Genomic DNA, 15506 nt, shown 5'->3' on the forward strand with positions numbered 1-15506 from the left:
AACCAAGGACTACATTACCCAGTAAACCCCGCGATTTTTAAAAATTTTTTAATTTTTATTTTTATTTTTATTATTTTTATTTTTTTTGCGGTACGCGGGCCTCTCACTGTTGTGGCCTCTCCCGTTGCGGAGCACAGGTTCCGGACGCGCAGGCCCAGCAGCCATGGCTCACGGGCCCAGCCGCTCCGCGGCATGTGGGATCTTCCCAGACCGGGGCACGAACCGGTGTGCCCCGCATCGGCAGGCGGACTCTCAACCACTGCGCCACCAGGGAAGCCCAACCCCGCGATTTTTGACACGTATCTGCACATGCCCAGAATCTCCTCAGGCTCCTGCCCACTCTTCAGCCCCTGATGTCCCTCCGGAACCCCATGAACTACAAGTCCCGGTAGGCTTCGGGCACTTAGCTCTGACTGCATGTTCGCAGACAGCTGCCCGCCGGAAGGATAGAGCCTGGTTGTGTTTATCTCGTTGGGGATCGAGTCGTCGGTTGGCGTGCAACGGGTTCTAGGCTGCAGGCAGCGCGAGGACCCGCGGCCCCGCCCCGGCCCGGCCTGGCAGGTAGTCCGGGGTGGGTTGAGGGACAAGGAGAACTATAGGGGCTGGGGATGCCCATGGTTAGCGCTGGAGTCGTGGGGGACGGGCCTGAGAGTGAAGAGGTGGGGGTGGGGAGGGAGCTAGGGGGATGATGGGAAAGGAAAGTGTTAATGGGGAAAGAAGGGCTCCGGGAGGATGGTGAGGAAACCAGTGGGAGAGGCCTGGTAGCCGGAGGAGGCACTAAAGGAAACTGGAAAGAAGATCGGGTTATGAGGAGAACAGGGAAGCTGAGGATAATGGAAGAAAAGGGCGGGGGTGTCTGGAGTTGTGCGGGAGGGGAGGTTGGGATGACTGAGAGACGAAAGGGATAGCGTCATATACAGGGAGGAATATCTCTGGCGGAAAGGGGTCAATGGATATTAGCTTTTTTCCCCTTAGTGGAAGAGGGAAAATGGAGGGCTGTCGGGGTGGAGCTTGGAGTTGTGGGAGAAGGAAGAAGGAGAAAACGGCAAAGCTCTCAGGAGATCAAGAAGGGCCAGAAACGGGGAATGAAAATTGCAAGAGAATAGCAAGGGGGATAGGTACATGAAGGGAATTGAAGAAGCTTGAGGATGCGGCAGTGATGGAGGATGGGAGAGACCCAGGGATAAGAGGAGCCCCTGAGACCCTGGGGGCTTTTTCTTCACGAGCTTGAGTTGTTTTTTTTTTTTTTTTTGGAGGAGAAGCTAAGGTTTTTTTCTCCACCTTTGGATGGAATTGCTTCTCTCTTGTCCTCTGAATTCTTTGCTTTACCTTGATATAGCTGAAGTGGGGAGTGGAAGCTATGAGGGAAGATGGACTCCGGTTCTTAAACTCTTCAACCTCCTTCCTATCTGTCCTTACAAGCCCAGATCCAAGAGCTTTTGGATTGAGGACAGGAGTAATGAAGTGAGAGTGGTTTCCTGAGGGGCTATTTCAGGTTTGGCAGAGTGGCTATTTAAAGCATGGGGTTGGGGGTTGAGGGAGGCTGGGCAGGGGCAGGAGGGCTGGCAAAAGCCAGCTGAAACCAGTGTGTCTTTCTTGCGAGGGGCCTCCCTTACTTGAGCTTTTTCTTTGCCTGAGGTTCTGCCTGGCTCTTCCTTCTGCCAGGGCTTCTTTTTTTTTTTTTTTCCCTTCTGCCAGGGCTTCTTGAACAGGGAGCAGATGATCTACCCAAACCCAGCAGGTGCCTGCCAGAGCAGGCAGTGCCAGCTGCAGGATTTGCCTGACAGAGCCTTCAGATGTACCCATTATCACTAGGTTAGCGGGTTGTCTTTAAGAGACCATGATCTCTCATCCCTGGGTCTTTTTCTTGTCCTGCCCAAGGGCATTTTGCTTTCCTTTCCCTTTCCAGTGCACACCCCCACCCCTGTCCCCTTTCAGAGACCCAAGTGGGAGAAGAGCTGCTGGAAATAGCTCGTTCTCTACCACAATGGCTAGGTTGGGCAAGTGGCAAGAGGAGAAAACCCTACCCCCTCAATCCCCAGCACACACATACCTTTCTGGCTTAAGTTCTTGGCAGCATGCCAGGCACAGCTGTCAAAGGAACTCCTCCTGCCTGTGAGGGGCCCTGGGTGACCCCGATGACAATAGCTCTGTTTGACAAGAGCCCCCTATGAGGGGCTAATCATCCATGAAGGTCCCTGTCAGGGATCAGTCCCACCCCATCCTGGATAGAGGAACTGTTCCACTCTAAAAGCCTAAAAGCTTTTCTGCTTGGAGGCACTCATGCCAGCTTTCAGTGGACTGTCTGGGGTTGGCTGGGCTATTAATAGCTCTGAGTATTTTGAGATCCCTCTCCCCACCTCAAAGAGCACAGAGATTCTTAGAGAGGTGGCAGTAAGCAGAGCAGAGTCAGAAAGACAAGAGAACTCACTGACCTTTGAAGGGGGCTTGGAGCTTGGGCCAAGCCAGTGACAGGGTGCAGCCGCCATGAGTAGGGGACGACCACGTTGAGCCCTTGATCAGCAGTCTGAGCTGGCAGTCAGGTCAGAGTGGCCCCACCCTTTGCTGTTGGAGAACACAGGGCCAGGGCTAGCTTCCTGACCTCAGCAGCTCCCCTGGAGCAGAGCCAGCCACCTGAGCTGTGGAGGGGTGGTGTGGGAGGGCCACCAGGGTGACACTTAGAGGCAAGGCTAGTCCTGGGCAGAGTCTCGGTGAACCAGGCAAAGGCTTTGCCTGAGGAGCCCCTGGACCTAACTTGTGTGCAGGTAGCAGAGGCAGCAGGCCGTGCCGGGGGGGCATGTTGCTGTAACCAGTGGCCCAGGGGATGTTACGGTGGACGGTGCACCTGGAGGGCGGGCCCCGCAGGGTGAACCATGCTGCAGTGGCTGTCGGACACCGGGTGTACTCCTTCGGGGGTTACTGCTCTGGTGAAGACTATGAGACGCTGCGTCAGATTGATGTGCACATTTTCAATGCAGGTAAACTAACTCAGGGATCATCCCTGGGTGCTCACATCGGGGAGGACAGTGGGTGGCTGAGTGAGGTTTGATGGTGGCCCCCACGGCCAGAGGGGGTGGGGGAAACTAACATGTGGTTTGGGAAAATGTGGACGACCTGAAGAGAGGTTCCCAGGGCTGAGCAGAGCTGTGCCCACAGTGTCCTTGCGTTGGACAAAGCTGCCCCCAGTGAGGCCCGCCACCCGCGGGCAGGCTCCCGTGGTACCCTACATGCGGTATGGACACTCCACCGTCCTCATCGACGACACAGTCTTCCTTTGGGGTGGGCGGAATGACACCGAAGGGGCCTGCAATGTGCTCTATGCCTTTGACGTCAGTGAGTATGAGTCTCTGGAGGCTGTGTTCTGCCAAATGGTGCCTCGCGGGGCTGGGGGAGGTGTGGGCTGAGGGGGGCTGGGAATAAGGCGCCCCAGAGTTGAGGAGGGAGCACCAGCTTGCTTACTGGGCCCACCCTCTCCCCTCCTTCAGATACTCACAAATGGTCCACACCCCGAGTGGCAGGAACAGTTCCTGGGGCCCGGGATGGACATTCGGCTTGTGTCCTGGGCAAGACCATGTACATTTTCGGGGGCTACGAGCAGCTGGTAGGTCTGGGAAGAAACTAGAGGTTTCCCTAGGGTGAGAATGAGAAGGAGGAAGGGGAATTGAAAGTAGTGGAATGGGAGGCTTTGGTTTGCTTGCAGGTTCTGAGGTGGGAGGGACGGAGGGTCGGAGAGTGACCCCTGCTCCTCTCTTTTATTCCTTCCTTCACTTCCTTTCTCTTCCTTGTCAGGCGGACTGCTTTTCCAATGACATTCACAAGCTGGATACCAGCACCATGACATGGACCCTGATCTGTACAAAGGTTGGCCCTTCTTGCTCTCTCCCAGATCCCCACCCTCAATTTAAGGAACCATAGGGAGCTCAAACAGTGAAAGCTGACCCCTCCCCCTCCCATCTCTGCTCCTGCCCAGGGCAACCCTGCACGCTGGAGGGACTTCCACTCGGCCACAATGCTGGGCAGTCACATGTATGTCTTTGGGGGCCGTGCGGACCGTTTTGGGCCATTCCATTCCAACAATGAGATTTACTGCAACCGCATCCGTGTCTTTGACACGAGGACTGAGGCCTGGCTGGACTGTCCACCCACCCCAGTGCTGCCTGAGGGGCGCCGGAGCCACTCAGCCTGTGAGTGTCTGTTAGGTCCCTGCCGAGTCCCCGTCCCCCCATTGCCCCTACATTCTTGACATTCCTCTCTCCTTCCAGTTGGCTACAATGGGGAGCTGTACATTTTTGGTGGCTATAATGCAAGGCTGAACCGGCACTTCCATGACCTCTGGAAGTTTAACCCTGGTAAAGAGCACTGCCTTTAAGGGAGGAACAGGGAGCAATTGAGGGGGCGTGGAAAAGAAAAGAATAATCCTGAGTGGGTGAGGGGCGGGAGTGGAGAGGATATCTGGGCTAGCAGGTGTTGAACCTCCATTTAAACTTCTCTTTAGTGTCGTTTACCTGGAAAAAGATTGAACCGAAGGGGAAGGGGCCATGTCCCCGCCGGCGCCAGTGCTGCTGTATTGTTGGTGACAAGATTGTCCTCTTTGGGGGTACCAGGTTAGGAGGAGAGAGGGGAGGGCTCCAGGAAGGGCCTAAGCCTGTGACTAACATGGGAGACATTTGAGCAAGAGGGTCTCGTGGGTAGTCTTCGCTCCTTCCTTCATCTCTCTTTTGATCCCTACAGTCCGTCTCCTGAGGAAGGCCTGGGAGATGAATTTGACCTCATAGATCATTCTGACTTACACATTTTGGACTTTAGTAAGTACACTTATTCCCTAAATGCATTTGCCCTCAGGGTCCCTGTCTTTGGGTGGTGATATCCAGGACTGGACCCTTTCCTCGGCTTTGACCCTCTCCCTCTCCCCCACTCCTCCTTTAAAGGCCCTAGTCTGAAGACTCTGTGCAAACTGGCTGTGATTCAGTATAACCTGGACCAGTCCTGTTTGCCCCATGACATCAGGTACAGTGAATGGTTGGAAAGGAGGGACTGGTTGAGGGTGAGTGGGCAGCACAGGCGCGTGACCTGATTGGCTTGGTCTCAGTGTGCAGGAGAGAGAAGATTTTGTTCTGTAGTGTACTTGTGGAGAGGGAGCTAGAAGGAAATATAAAACTGTCAGCTGGGTAAGTTTTATGGAAAAAATGTCCAGTTTTCAAACCAAGCTCTCAGGCATCACTTCCTAATTCCTGAGCTTATACAGTTATTTTTGTTAATATGCTGAGAAAGTTTGATTAAATCTTAGAACCTAGCTGTGGAGAAAAAAACAAGTTTAGGAGCCTCTGGATCACATTAATTCCAGAATTAAGGGAGGTCCTTCCTAGCTCCTTCCCTTATGAATTCCATTCTTAGGTCTAAATCAAGCACTGAAAGTTATCTTGTGTATAATTGTGCCCTTCTGGGTCATTCTGCGACAGTTTCCTCTCCTTGATTCAGTTCAGCTTAATTCTTTCTTGCTGAGGGTCTGTGTGTTCAGTATTTGGTGATAGAGTATACAAGGCTGAACAGATGGATCCCAGGCTGGCCCAAGATGAACACATGTGCAAGTGCCTAGTACCAAGTAGAGTAGAGCCTTGGCATAAGGAGGTACTTCGTAGAATGACAGTTGTCAAAAAGAGAGGAATTTAATTTTAATATGGTGGGATGGCTGGGGAAGGCCTCAGGGAGGATAGGAGAGCTGAATCAGGGCCTTAAAAGGATGGGAGTTGAGAGCAAAAACCGACATTCCTGGTGGGGGGGAGGGGCATCCTGGTTGGATCTCAGCAGAGGAGGAAAGGTAGGTTGGGAAGTTTATTGAGATGTATACACAAACGTTTTTCTCCAGGTGTTGGGCACAAGAATATCAATATGTAAACATAAACAGGAAGTCCACATGAGCTTGCAGGGGGACTAGTGGGTGGTAGTGGATTTGGTGGTGGGTGGAGACCTGATAGTTAACCCTCATAGGGCTGTAAGGAAGAGGTGGCCGTGGGTGGTTGAGCTTTAGGAAGTTGAAGGCACTGGTGTGTTCATTGCTTTGTTTGAGCAATTCTGGACTTGGGGGTGGAGGCTTCCCCTTCTGTCCTTTCTGCCTGTCATTTTTGGCCTTCCAGGTGGGAGCTGAATGCCATGACCACCAACAGCAATATCAGTCGCCCCATTGTCTCCTCCCATGGGTAGGAGGAAGTTTCTGCCGCCTCCCTTCCTGAGCCTGCTGGTGTCTTCACTGCCCTTGCCCATCTCTCCCCCGCCTGCCCCTTTGGACCCTGGACTTGGTATACCTCCACATGGAGTTGTTGGACTAGAGGTGTTTTCTGTGCTGTGAACTTAGTGGGGAGCTGCAGGGGGGAGGGCTAGGTCCCTTCCTCCTTGGGCCGAGGGCCCCTTCCCCTTGGTGCTCTGTCCCATTCACCTCCCTCCAACTGCTCCTGGGCCTCTGCTCTGCCCCAGGTCAGCCATGCTCTGCTGGGAAGCGAAGGGAATGGGGAGGAGGGAGAAGCAAGCAGTGTCAGCCTCAGGAGCTTCCCCTCCCCACCCCTCTTTCCACCTCTTCCCGCTGCTTGAGCCCTGAGCATTGATTGGGAGCTGAGAGGAGTTGCAGCTGTTGGCATGAAATCTCCTTCTCCCTGACCTGGGGAGGGGAGGACCAGCAGATAATCCTACCGTTCCTTGAGCTGTTGCTGTACCCTGACGCTCTCAGCCAGCTCACATTTTATAAAAATGAATTGAAAGTCTCCAAACGTGTGCTCTCTTTTGTGTGGAATAGGCAAGGGACGGCAGGAGTTTGCAGTGCGGCCAGGGTGCTGAGGTTCTGGCTTCTCAGCCAAGAGCATTAGGAAACCAAATACCGCCACGGACTGGCCGGAGTTTCTCTTCGGCGCGGAGTGCAGCGCCAAGCGACAAAAGGAAGGGGGCAACGTTATTTACGGTGGGCGCCCTTTTCCGCCCAGAGAGGGCTCCCCGGCCGCCCACCAGCGGCCCGCCCGGCGCTGGACGGGATCTGCTCTATTGTCACCAAACCTCGCGGACTCGGCCTGCCGGAGATGCCGGAAGGAGTGGGGCGGAGCGGCCGCCGCCGGAGCGGAAGTAGCGCCATTAGTCTTCGGCGCGCTGCGCGAGCGGATGCTGACTGCAAACTCCCGGGAATGGGCGGCCTCCGGGTCTCCTCGCGGGTCTCGGGACGGCGGGGGCCTGGGGCCCGGGGACCTGCAGAAGGGTGAGGGGACGGCGCCGGGCCGAGGGGCAGCCGCGGAGGCGGGGTGAGGGGCCAGTGGCACCGCGTGTGGTGCGGGCTCGGAGCCTGGAGACGCCGTGACCGTGAGACTAAGTTCTCTGAAAGATGCGAACACCGGGAGCTCCCCCCCAACGCACTGGAAAGTGGGGAGTGAGAGAGAATGCTTCCTGGATTAGAACATCCTGAGCAGTTTTTTAAAGGGCGAAGAGGGTTTTTCGCAGGGGAGGAAACGTTATGTTCAAAAGCAGAGTCAGGAAGGGGGATGGATTGTTGGAGAAGGCTTAGTAGGTGAGGATTCAACAAATTTTGCCAACATTGTTGAGCATCTGTTGTGTGCAGGCACAGTTCTAGATGCTGGAGATACAGTAGTAGATAAAGCAGCAGAACACTGTCCTCATGAAGGTTACCTTTTAGGGGTTAAAAAAACCAAGCAAATTAATAAAAGGCAATAAAACACGGAATTGCAGATTTTTAAAGGGTAAATTTTTTGAAAAAGGTGATAAGAGCTTTGAAGAGAACGCAGGGGAGGGGTTACAGTTTTATGTAATCACAGAAGGCCTCACTGGGTAGGTGACATTTGAGAAACCGTTTGAAGGAGGTGAGGGAGCAAGCAGTACAACTGGAGGAAGTGTTCCAGTTGTAAAGTCCGGTGCAAAGGAACTGAGGTGGGAGCATACCTTCCTGCTTAGGAACTGCTTGGAGGCCAGTTGACTGGAGAGGAGTAGGAAGGAGGAGATGGTAGGAGATGAGATTAGAGCCAAAACCCGGGCTAGGTCACATGGGGTCTTCAGGCTATTACAAAGTCTAGAGCTTTTCTTCTGAGCAAGATGGAAGCCATTGGGGAGTTTTGAGTTCTGGAGTGACATAACGTGTAGATATGTATGTGGAAATGAGGTGGGAGTGATAAGATCAGATTTGCCTTTTTCTTTTTTTTTTTGGAAAGAGAAAGTTATTTTATTAAAGAACTTAAAGTGAAAACTTCAGGTCTGAAGTAGTTTCCTTTTTTTTTTTTTTTTTTTTTTGCGGTACGCGGGCCTCTCACTGCTGCGGCCTCTCCCATTGCAGAGCACAGGCTCCGGACGCGCAGGCTCAGCGGCCATGGCTCACGGGCCCAGCCGCTCCGCGGCATGTGGGATCCTCCCGGACCGGGGCACGAACCCGTGTCCCCTGCATTGGCAGGCGGACTCTCAACCACTGCGCCACCAGGGAAGCCCAGTTTCCTTTTTTAAAAAAATTTTTTATTGGAGTATGGTTGATTTACAATGTGTTAGTTTCAGGTGTACAGCAAAGTGAATCAGTTATACATATATCCACTCTTATTTTTTTATTTTATATTATTTTTGGCTGTGTTGGGTCTTCGTTGCTGTACGTGGGCTTTTCTCTAGTTGCGGTGAGTGGGGGCTACTCTTCGTTGTGGTGCGCGGGCTTCTCATTGCGGTGGCTTCTGTTGTCGCGGAGCACGGGCTCCAGGCGCGGGCTTCAGTAGTTATGGCACACGGACTTAGTTGCTCCGCAGCATGTGGGATCTTCCCAGACCAGGATCAAACCCGTGTTCCCTGCATTGGCAGGCGGATTCTTAACCACTGTGCCACCAGGGAATTCCTATCCACTTTTTTAGATTCTTTGCCCATATAGGTCATTATAGAGTATTGAGTAGAGTTCCTGTGCTACAGTAGGTCCTTATTAGTTGTCTGTTTTATATATATCAATAGTAGTGTGTATATGTCAATCCCAATCTCCCAATTTACCCCCTCCCCAGGTTTTGCTTTTCAGATGCGTCTCCCAGGCTGAAGCGGGGAGCATAGCTTTGAGAGGAGTGAGACTGGAGGTTGGGAGAGCAGTGAGGAGGCTAGAGTACTGATTGAGGTGAGAGGTGCTGAGCGTATCCTGAACCAGAATAATGGCGATGGTAGCTGAGCAAGGGAGACAGAGGTCCTTATGAGGAAACCTGTGAAGGAGTGATTTAAAAGAGCCTTACATATACACCTTCTTTAGCAACGTGAGGCCCCAGGTACCTGGAACCGATGGGGAGTTAGGTGTCAGTGTAGCGCCGTTATAAGCTGTGCTGCCCAGGACCTGCAGTGGTTGGTCTGAAGGGGATGTTGGAAAGGATCAGTTACCTATGAAGAATGAAGATGGGGTGGCACCTTTGCAGCAGTGGCAGATGCTGAGCTGAGTTGCGGTTCCCTCCCACCCCCACCTACCTTTCACAGGCACATCTCACATGTCATTTGAGGAGCTGTTAGAATTGCAGAGCCAAGTGGGCACTAAGACGTACAAACAATTGGTAACTGGAAACAGCACTAAGAAGCAAAGTTCCAGACCACCTGTCCAAAAAGCATGTGTTGCAGATAAACACAGGTGAGGAGCAAGGCCTGCCCCAGGAGTTGGAGGATAGCTGGGACCTTGAGTAGGTGTCTGCTTTCTTGGGTGGCAGGTGGGAGGCCTTTGACAAGACTGGAGTTCCCTTGACCTGTTTAATTTCTCCATAGGCCTCTGGAAATGTCAGCCAAGGTCCGGGTGCCATTTTTGCGTCAAGTTGTTCCCGTCAGTAAGAAGGTGAGGAGGAGCCAGTAAGCTCTTTCTCAGTGAAAGGAGACTGAACAGTTCTTTTATATTCTCTCTGTTCGCTCCAAAGGTAGCCCGGGACCCCCGCTTTGACGATCTGTCAGGGGAATATAATCCTGAGGTGTTTGATAAAACGTATCAATTCCTAAATGACATCCGAGCCAGAGAGAAAGATGTGAGTAACGTGAGATTGGTCTGTGGGGATTCCAAGTGGTGAGACTAGAGCATAGGTCAGAGAGTCGGGCAGAGGGGAGCAGGGCGCGTCAATTTACTAGCTGTGTGATCATTGACAAGTTAGTTAACCTCTTTTAGCTTCAGTTTCCTTATCACAGAAAGATAATTCCTATCTCGTAGTGTTTATGTGAGTTAACAACATATGCGAACCTCTTAGAATAATGCTTGGCACAGAGTTTCACCTAACATTTACAGAATGCTAAGTGTCATACTCATTTTCCAACGTGGAGCTTGTGAAAAAGCAGCTGAAGAAGCGCCGTTCAGGGGAGGAGCGTGAGAAACTGCAGCAGCTGCTTCAGCAAATGGTGAGTAAGTCAGAATACGGGGGAGGAAGGTGAGAGCAGGTCAAGGCAGGAGGTGATTCACAGTCCCCGCTATTCACCTGTCTCACCGATCTCATCTTTGCTCCTCAGGAGCAGCAAGAAATGGCACAGCAGGAACGGAAGCGGCAGCAGGAGCTGCACCTGGCTCTGAAGCAGGAGCGGCGGGCTCAGGCCCAGCAGGGCCATCGGCCATACTTCCTGAAGAAATGTGAGTGGTACACAGCTATGACAGGCTAGTTACAGGAACAGGGGTTGGGTGGCCATAGAGGCAGGATACTGCGTTAGGGGTCCATGAGCTCCCTAAGGGAGGCATGAAGGCTGGATCCCATGGTAAGTTGGAGGAAAGTAGAAATAGTAGGGAGTTGTTGTTTGTAACCATTCTTGTATCCCTAATGACCATGGGCAGGGAGTATTGTTTTTATCTCTGTCCCACCCCCACATATGTGGGTAGGGCGCAGAGAAGGAGCTCGTAGTTGGTTGAATTGAGAAGGAGCAGATTCATAGAAGTCAGCTTGCTTACACACACCGGTGAACTCCAGATGAGTCACATATCACTGCATAGTGGTTGAGAATTACTGACCTGGGGAAAGGGAAAGAAGCGAACTTCCTCCTTTGCTTACCGGCTTTCTTTCTCCTTGTCCTCTAGCTGAGCAGCGCCAGTTGGTCCTAGCTGAGAAGTTCAAGGAGCTGAAACGAAGCAAGAAGCTAGAGAGCTTCTTGAGTCGAAAGAGGCGCCGAAATGCAGGCAAGGACAGAAGACATCTCCCTTTGAGCAAAGAGTAGTAAGGAGCTGTCCTCAGCTCTGCCACTGTCCCAGTGAGAAATGCATCTGTGGGGACACATTTGGGCTTGGCCCGTTCTACTCTTTCCCATTCAAGGGCAAGGGTGACAGCTGCCTGGGAGCCCAACTGGCTCAGAGATGACTAGAAGGCTCTTGGACTGCCTGAGGGCTGGACAAGAAGAGCAGCTCAGCCTTGTGCCATTCCACACTTCTTCTGCTTGGATCTGGGTCATCATGTCCTCAAGTCCTCCCATTCTTGCCTTAAAATAATGATTCTGGTATAGAAGGAAAAGGACTGGTGAGTGACATTGAGGCCAGTTGAAGGCCATAGAGTCTGTGAGTGGCTCCCGGGACTGGGACTTTATATGTAGGAGCCAGTTCATAAACACTCGTGTCACTCATCTTTTTATTCTGCTTCTTTTGTGGGTGACCTAGAATTACCATTTCAGGGGCCACGTGTTGGGTGGGCAATAAATCTAATGCTCCTACAAAGTGGGAAGTCAGATCAGAGACCCTTCCTATTTAAACTGAACAGATGACACGATCATTCAAAGACGGAACCAATCCCACAACTCATCTACTTAGCTTTGGTCTTGGATGCAGGGGAGGTAGAAGGTGGGGACAAAAATATGATAATATGTAAGCACAGCTGGCTCTCAGTACTGTTTGGGTGGAGAATTCATATGGCCTGTGTGGACTGGAAAATCCTGGAGCTGACAATTCAGTTTAAAGTGATCTCAGGTTGATAGTGCCTTCAGGCACCTGGCAGAAGCAAATGCATTCCTCTCTTGAGGATTGTACTTTAAACCCAGGCCTCAAGGAATTCCTTCAGATAAAATTTCAAGGAATCTAAGCTTACAGTGAAAACAAAGCAAACAAGGAAAAAAAAACCCCATAAGCAAGAGTCATTAGGAACAACAGGCAAGAGAATCAGACCAGCAAAGACTGAGATGTTAGAAGTATAAAATACAAAATATCTTACTTACATTTAAAGAAAAGCTATGACTGATGAAAAAAATATCAAAAAGGACCAGATTGATAAAAACAATTTTTTTAATGAAAAATATATTATTTGAAGTTAGAAACTTTATGGTTAAGCTGCAGATTAGACACACCTAGAAGGAGAATGAACTGGAAGTAGATGTGAAGTTACACAGATGGAGCCCAGGGATAGAGAGAAATGGAAACTGAGGAAAAGAGGTTAAACAACACGGAGGATAGAGTGAGGAGATGTGAGACAAATCAGAGTTCCAGAAGCAGAGAGTATGTTAAAGGGGATGAGAATTATAATTGATAATTTATAAACCCTAAGAATCAGGAACACCAGTTAATCACAGACGGTGGGGTTGGGGACCTAGATAAATCACAAAAACTACAGAACATTAGAAAGATTAACATCTAAAAAGCAGCTATAGGGAATTCCCTGCCAGTCCAATGTTTAGGACCCAGCTTCCACTGCAGGGGGCCCCCTGGTCAGGGAACTAAAATTCTGTGTGCTGTGTGGCGCAGCCAAAAAAATAATAATTTAAAAAATAAAAAGCAGCTGTAAGGGAAAGGAAGAGGTAGAATCAGAAGCTAAGACATCTGTTACTGCTTGATGCTTCTGGGATGGGGGAAAAGATGTAGTTCGGATGACAGAAATGCATAAAGTGCGCTTCTCCCAGTGATTGTTAGATGAGGGCTCTGGCTACCAGGATAGTTCGCCTGTCCCAGAGGGAGTGAGGGAGCCAGTGCTACAGGGTCCCCAGTGTCACATGTGTCAATCCTAGTTTAAAGCCAAAAGACCGATTCTGGCTGATAAAAGCAGAAATAGACTATTGAACTACTGGGCTCACAGAAACACTAAGAAGGCTGGAGAGAAGCTCCAAAAAAGGAGTGGGGGATAAAGTCAGAGCGGTTAAAAGCACTGTAAGCCCTACCGGTGCGGGAACCAGTGCGACGTGAAGATGTCAGTGCCAACACCAGAGGTGCCCCACTTCCCCCTGCTCTGCGCTAGACTGAGGCATTCCTGGCAGAGGCATCGAGTCACCTGGCTGCAAAGGCGATGCTGGGAAAGCCAAGTGTCTGGTCTTTCATATGGTGGGAGGTGGGCTCTACCTTCTCCCTAGGTTTGTGGTAGGGAGTTTCTAAGCACAAGAAGGGGGTTCAGGTGAAGGGCAGTCAAGAAACCGTAATGTATGTCCACCACACGGCTGTATTGGTCCTCAAGCCTCCAAACTGCTACTTTTCCCCTTCAACGAGGAGCCAGAGGAGATGGAGAGCCCTGAGCTGCAGCTGTGGGTTGGTCTGGTTGGTTCTGGTTTTTATTGTTAACAGCTTTGTTGAGATATCATTCACATACCATACAGTGTATCCATTTAAAGTATACAATTCAGTGGTTTTTAGTATATTCACAGAATTGTGTGACCATCACCACAATTTTGTAACATTTGTGACACCCCAAAAAGAAACCCCGTACCTTCTAGCAGTCACTCCTCAGTTCTTCCCAATCCCCCCAACTCTAGGCAACCACTAAACCACATTCCGTCTCTAGATTTGCCGATTTGGGGACATTTCACATAAATGGGATCATTATGTGGTCCTTGGTGTGCAAACCAGCTAAAGGGATATAAGGAATTGAGGCTGTGAGGATGGTCTCACAAGGGGATCAGGGAAGCAAACTTTCATCCCGAGTCAGCCAGGAAGTGTTTGCCCTGTAGAGATGGAAAGCCCTGAGGGCAGGGAAGGAGGCTCAGATCTTTACTGGTGCAGGTGAGAGAAGGGCAATCAGGACTGCTCACCTGGGTGGCTGGATTTGGGTACCAGATCAGGCAGATCAGAGTCAAAGTGGGGTTAGACTGTATGGAGGACAGTGGGCAATGTAGGAGCAGGACTGAGGACAGGAATGTGCAGGGTTTTGGCATCATGGCTGGTGGGCTCTTCCTTTAAGGACTGTTGGAGGTTTGTCCATTGCAGATGAGCAGGTGGGTACCCTGTGGGAGACTTTGCGACTGAGTGGGACGAACAAGGGGTTGAGCAAACGCTGTGGATGAGACTAGTGGCCTGGAGCTCAGCCCACACCAGAGCCCGTGGGACAGCAGCAGTACAGGAGGTGGCAGTGGGAGAAAGTCCCACCTGGTCCCCGCATGTGGCGCATGCTGGCCTGGCTACTAGAGCCCGGGGGCTCTCTGGGTTTCTGTGGGAAAGGATAGGCTCATAAAGAGCATGAGAACCCGGAGAAGCAAAAGGCGCTGGCCCCACAGAGCTGGCTCAAAAAGGAGGACATGGCCTGGGCCAGTGAAAGAGAGACAGGCCATGATCTCTGGCACAAAGGTGGAGGAGCAACCAAGTGACAAAGTGCAGCAACTCCAGTGTGCCCACTGCTGCCCCAGCCTGCTGCTGCCTGTCTGCTGCCTCAGAATAGCACGGACCAACAGGGCGGCTCTGCTGTGAGAACCACCACCGATGTGAGAACCACCAGTGGCACCACAGGGCCACCACACTGCAAAGCAAGCAGGGGCCCTCTGTGTCCACACTTTGCTTTGTTGCCTCATCCTGGGCATCCTGACTCCCAAGCCCTGGCTGTTTTTTCCCTTACAGATTTTATTCCAAATGTCAGTCCTGGGTGGCACCCAGTTCCCTCCGGCCAATGTGCCCTCTCCCACCACCTGACTCTTCTGTAGCTTTCTCCTAGTCACCTAGTCATGGATTCAGGACGCCTGGGTCACTCCTTCCCTCCTGCGCTAAGGGCCCTGCCCAGACACAGAGCTCCACCCCTGGCACTGGGTCCCCTAGCCCGACCTACCCTGCCTCAGTGTGGGTGGGGCTCGGGGGCCAATCGGCAGCACAGAGCAACAGGCCTGCCTCTGGAGCTAGCTGGGGTGCAGCTCTGCACAGCCAGAGGGGGGCAGAGGCAGGGGAGTAGAGAGGGGCAAAGAGGAGGAGCCCGTGGGAGCTGCAGATCCTTCTAGGTCAGCTTCTAACCCAGACCCTAGAGCGTCCGTGGGGAACACGTTAGGGTCCTGGGTGCTTGTAGTGGCCACAAGGGTCCTTTACCTCACCGTCCCCTTGTCAGCCTTACCTCGGGACGGCGCCGTGCACCACACTGCTGAGCGTGGTGGCCAGAAGAGGGACTTGGTGGCAAAGCCTTCACCATGTCAAAGGCTCCCACACGTGAGTCCCATAGTGACTGTCCAATTCCACAAACAAGTGAAATGGAGCCCTGCTGGATGATCTGCCGAAGTTGCAAGCCATCCAGCGCGTGGCAAGGTGGGCTTGAATCTCCACCCTGCCAAGGTGAAAGCACTACTGACCACATACCCTCCGAGAAGACCCATCCCCGGAGTCCACTTTATCCCCCGGCCAG

The 15506-nt window shown here is 51.9% G+C and overlaps 1 protein-coding gene across 2 annotated transcripts; it reads left to right on the top strand.

Moving 5' to 3' along the window:
- The first annotated feature begins 320 nt into the window (after positions 1-320).
- On the top strand, positions 321-11664 carry LOC113631131 (kelch domain-containing protein 3). Of its 2 annotated transcripts, XM_027127300.1 has the most exons (15): positions 433-561; positions 2766-2978; positions 3157-3333; positions 3486-3601; positions 3790-3861; positions 3971-4184; positions 4263-4349; positions 4496-4604; positions 4732-4805; positions 9469-9616; positions 9748-9814; positions 9894-9998; positions 10288-10362; positions 10471-10588; positions 11027-11664. In XM_027127300.1, exons 2-15 carry the CDS (start codon positions 2825-2827, stop codon positions 11161-11163), a joined length of 1653 nt encoding a protein of 550 aa, XP_026983101.1. In that variant the 5' UTR covers positions 433-561; positions 2766-2824; the 3' UTR covers positions 11164-11664. The 2 variants fall into 2 exon arrangements, with proteins under 2 accessions (XP_026983100.1, XP_026983101.1); XM_027127299.1 differs by lacking the exons at positions 9469-9616; positions 9748-9814; positions 9894-9998; ... (1 more) ...; positions 10471-10588; positions 11027-11664 and adding exons at positions 4929-5007; positions 6135-6757 and having other exon boundaries at positions 321-561.
- The last annotated feature ends 3842 nt before the right edge of the window (positions 11665-15506 follow it).

The sequence above is a fragment of the Aethalodelphis obliquidens genome, unplaced genomic scaffold, assembly GCF_003676395.1.
Source record: "Aethalodelphis obliquidens isolate GAN/ISIS:26980383/991018 unplaced genomic scaffold, ASM367639v1 scaffold31, whole genome shotgun sequence".
Lineage (NCBI taxonomy): Eukaryota > Metazoa > Chordata > Mammalia > Artiodactyla > Delphinidae > Aethalodelphis > Aethalodelphis obliquidens.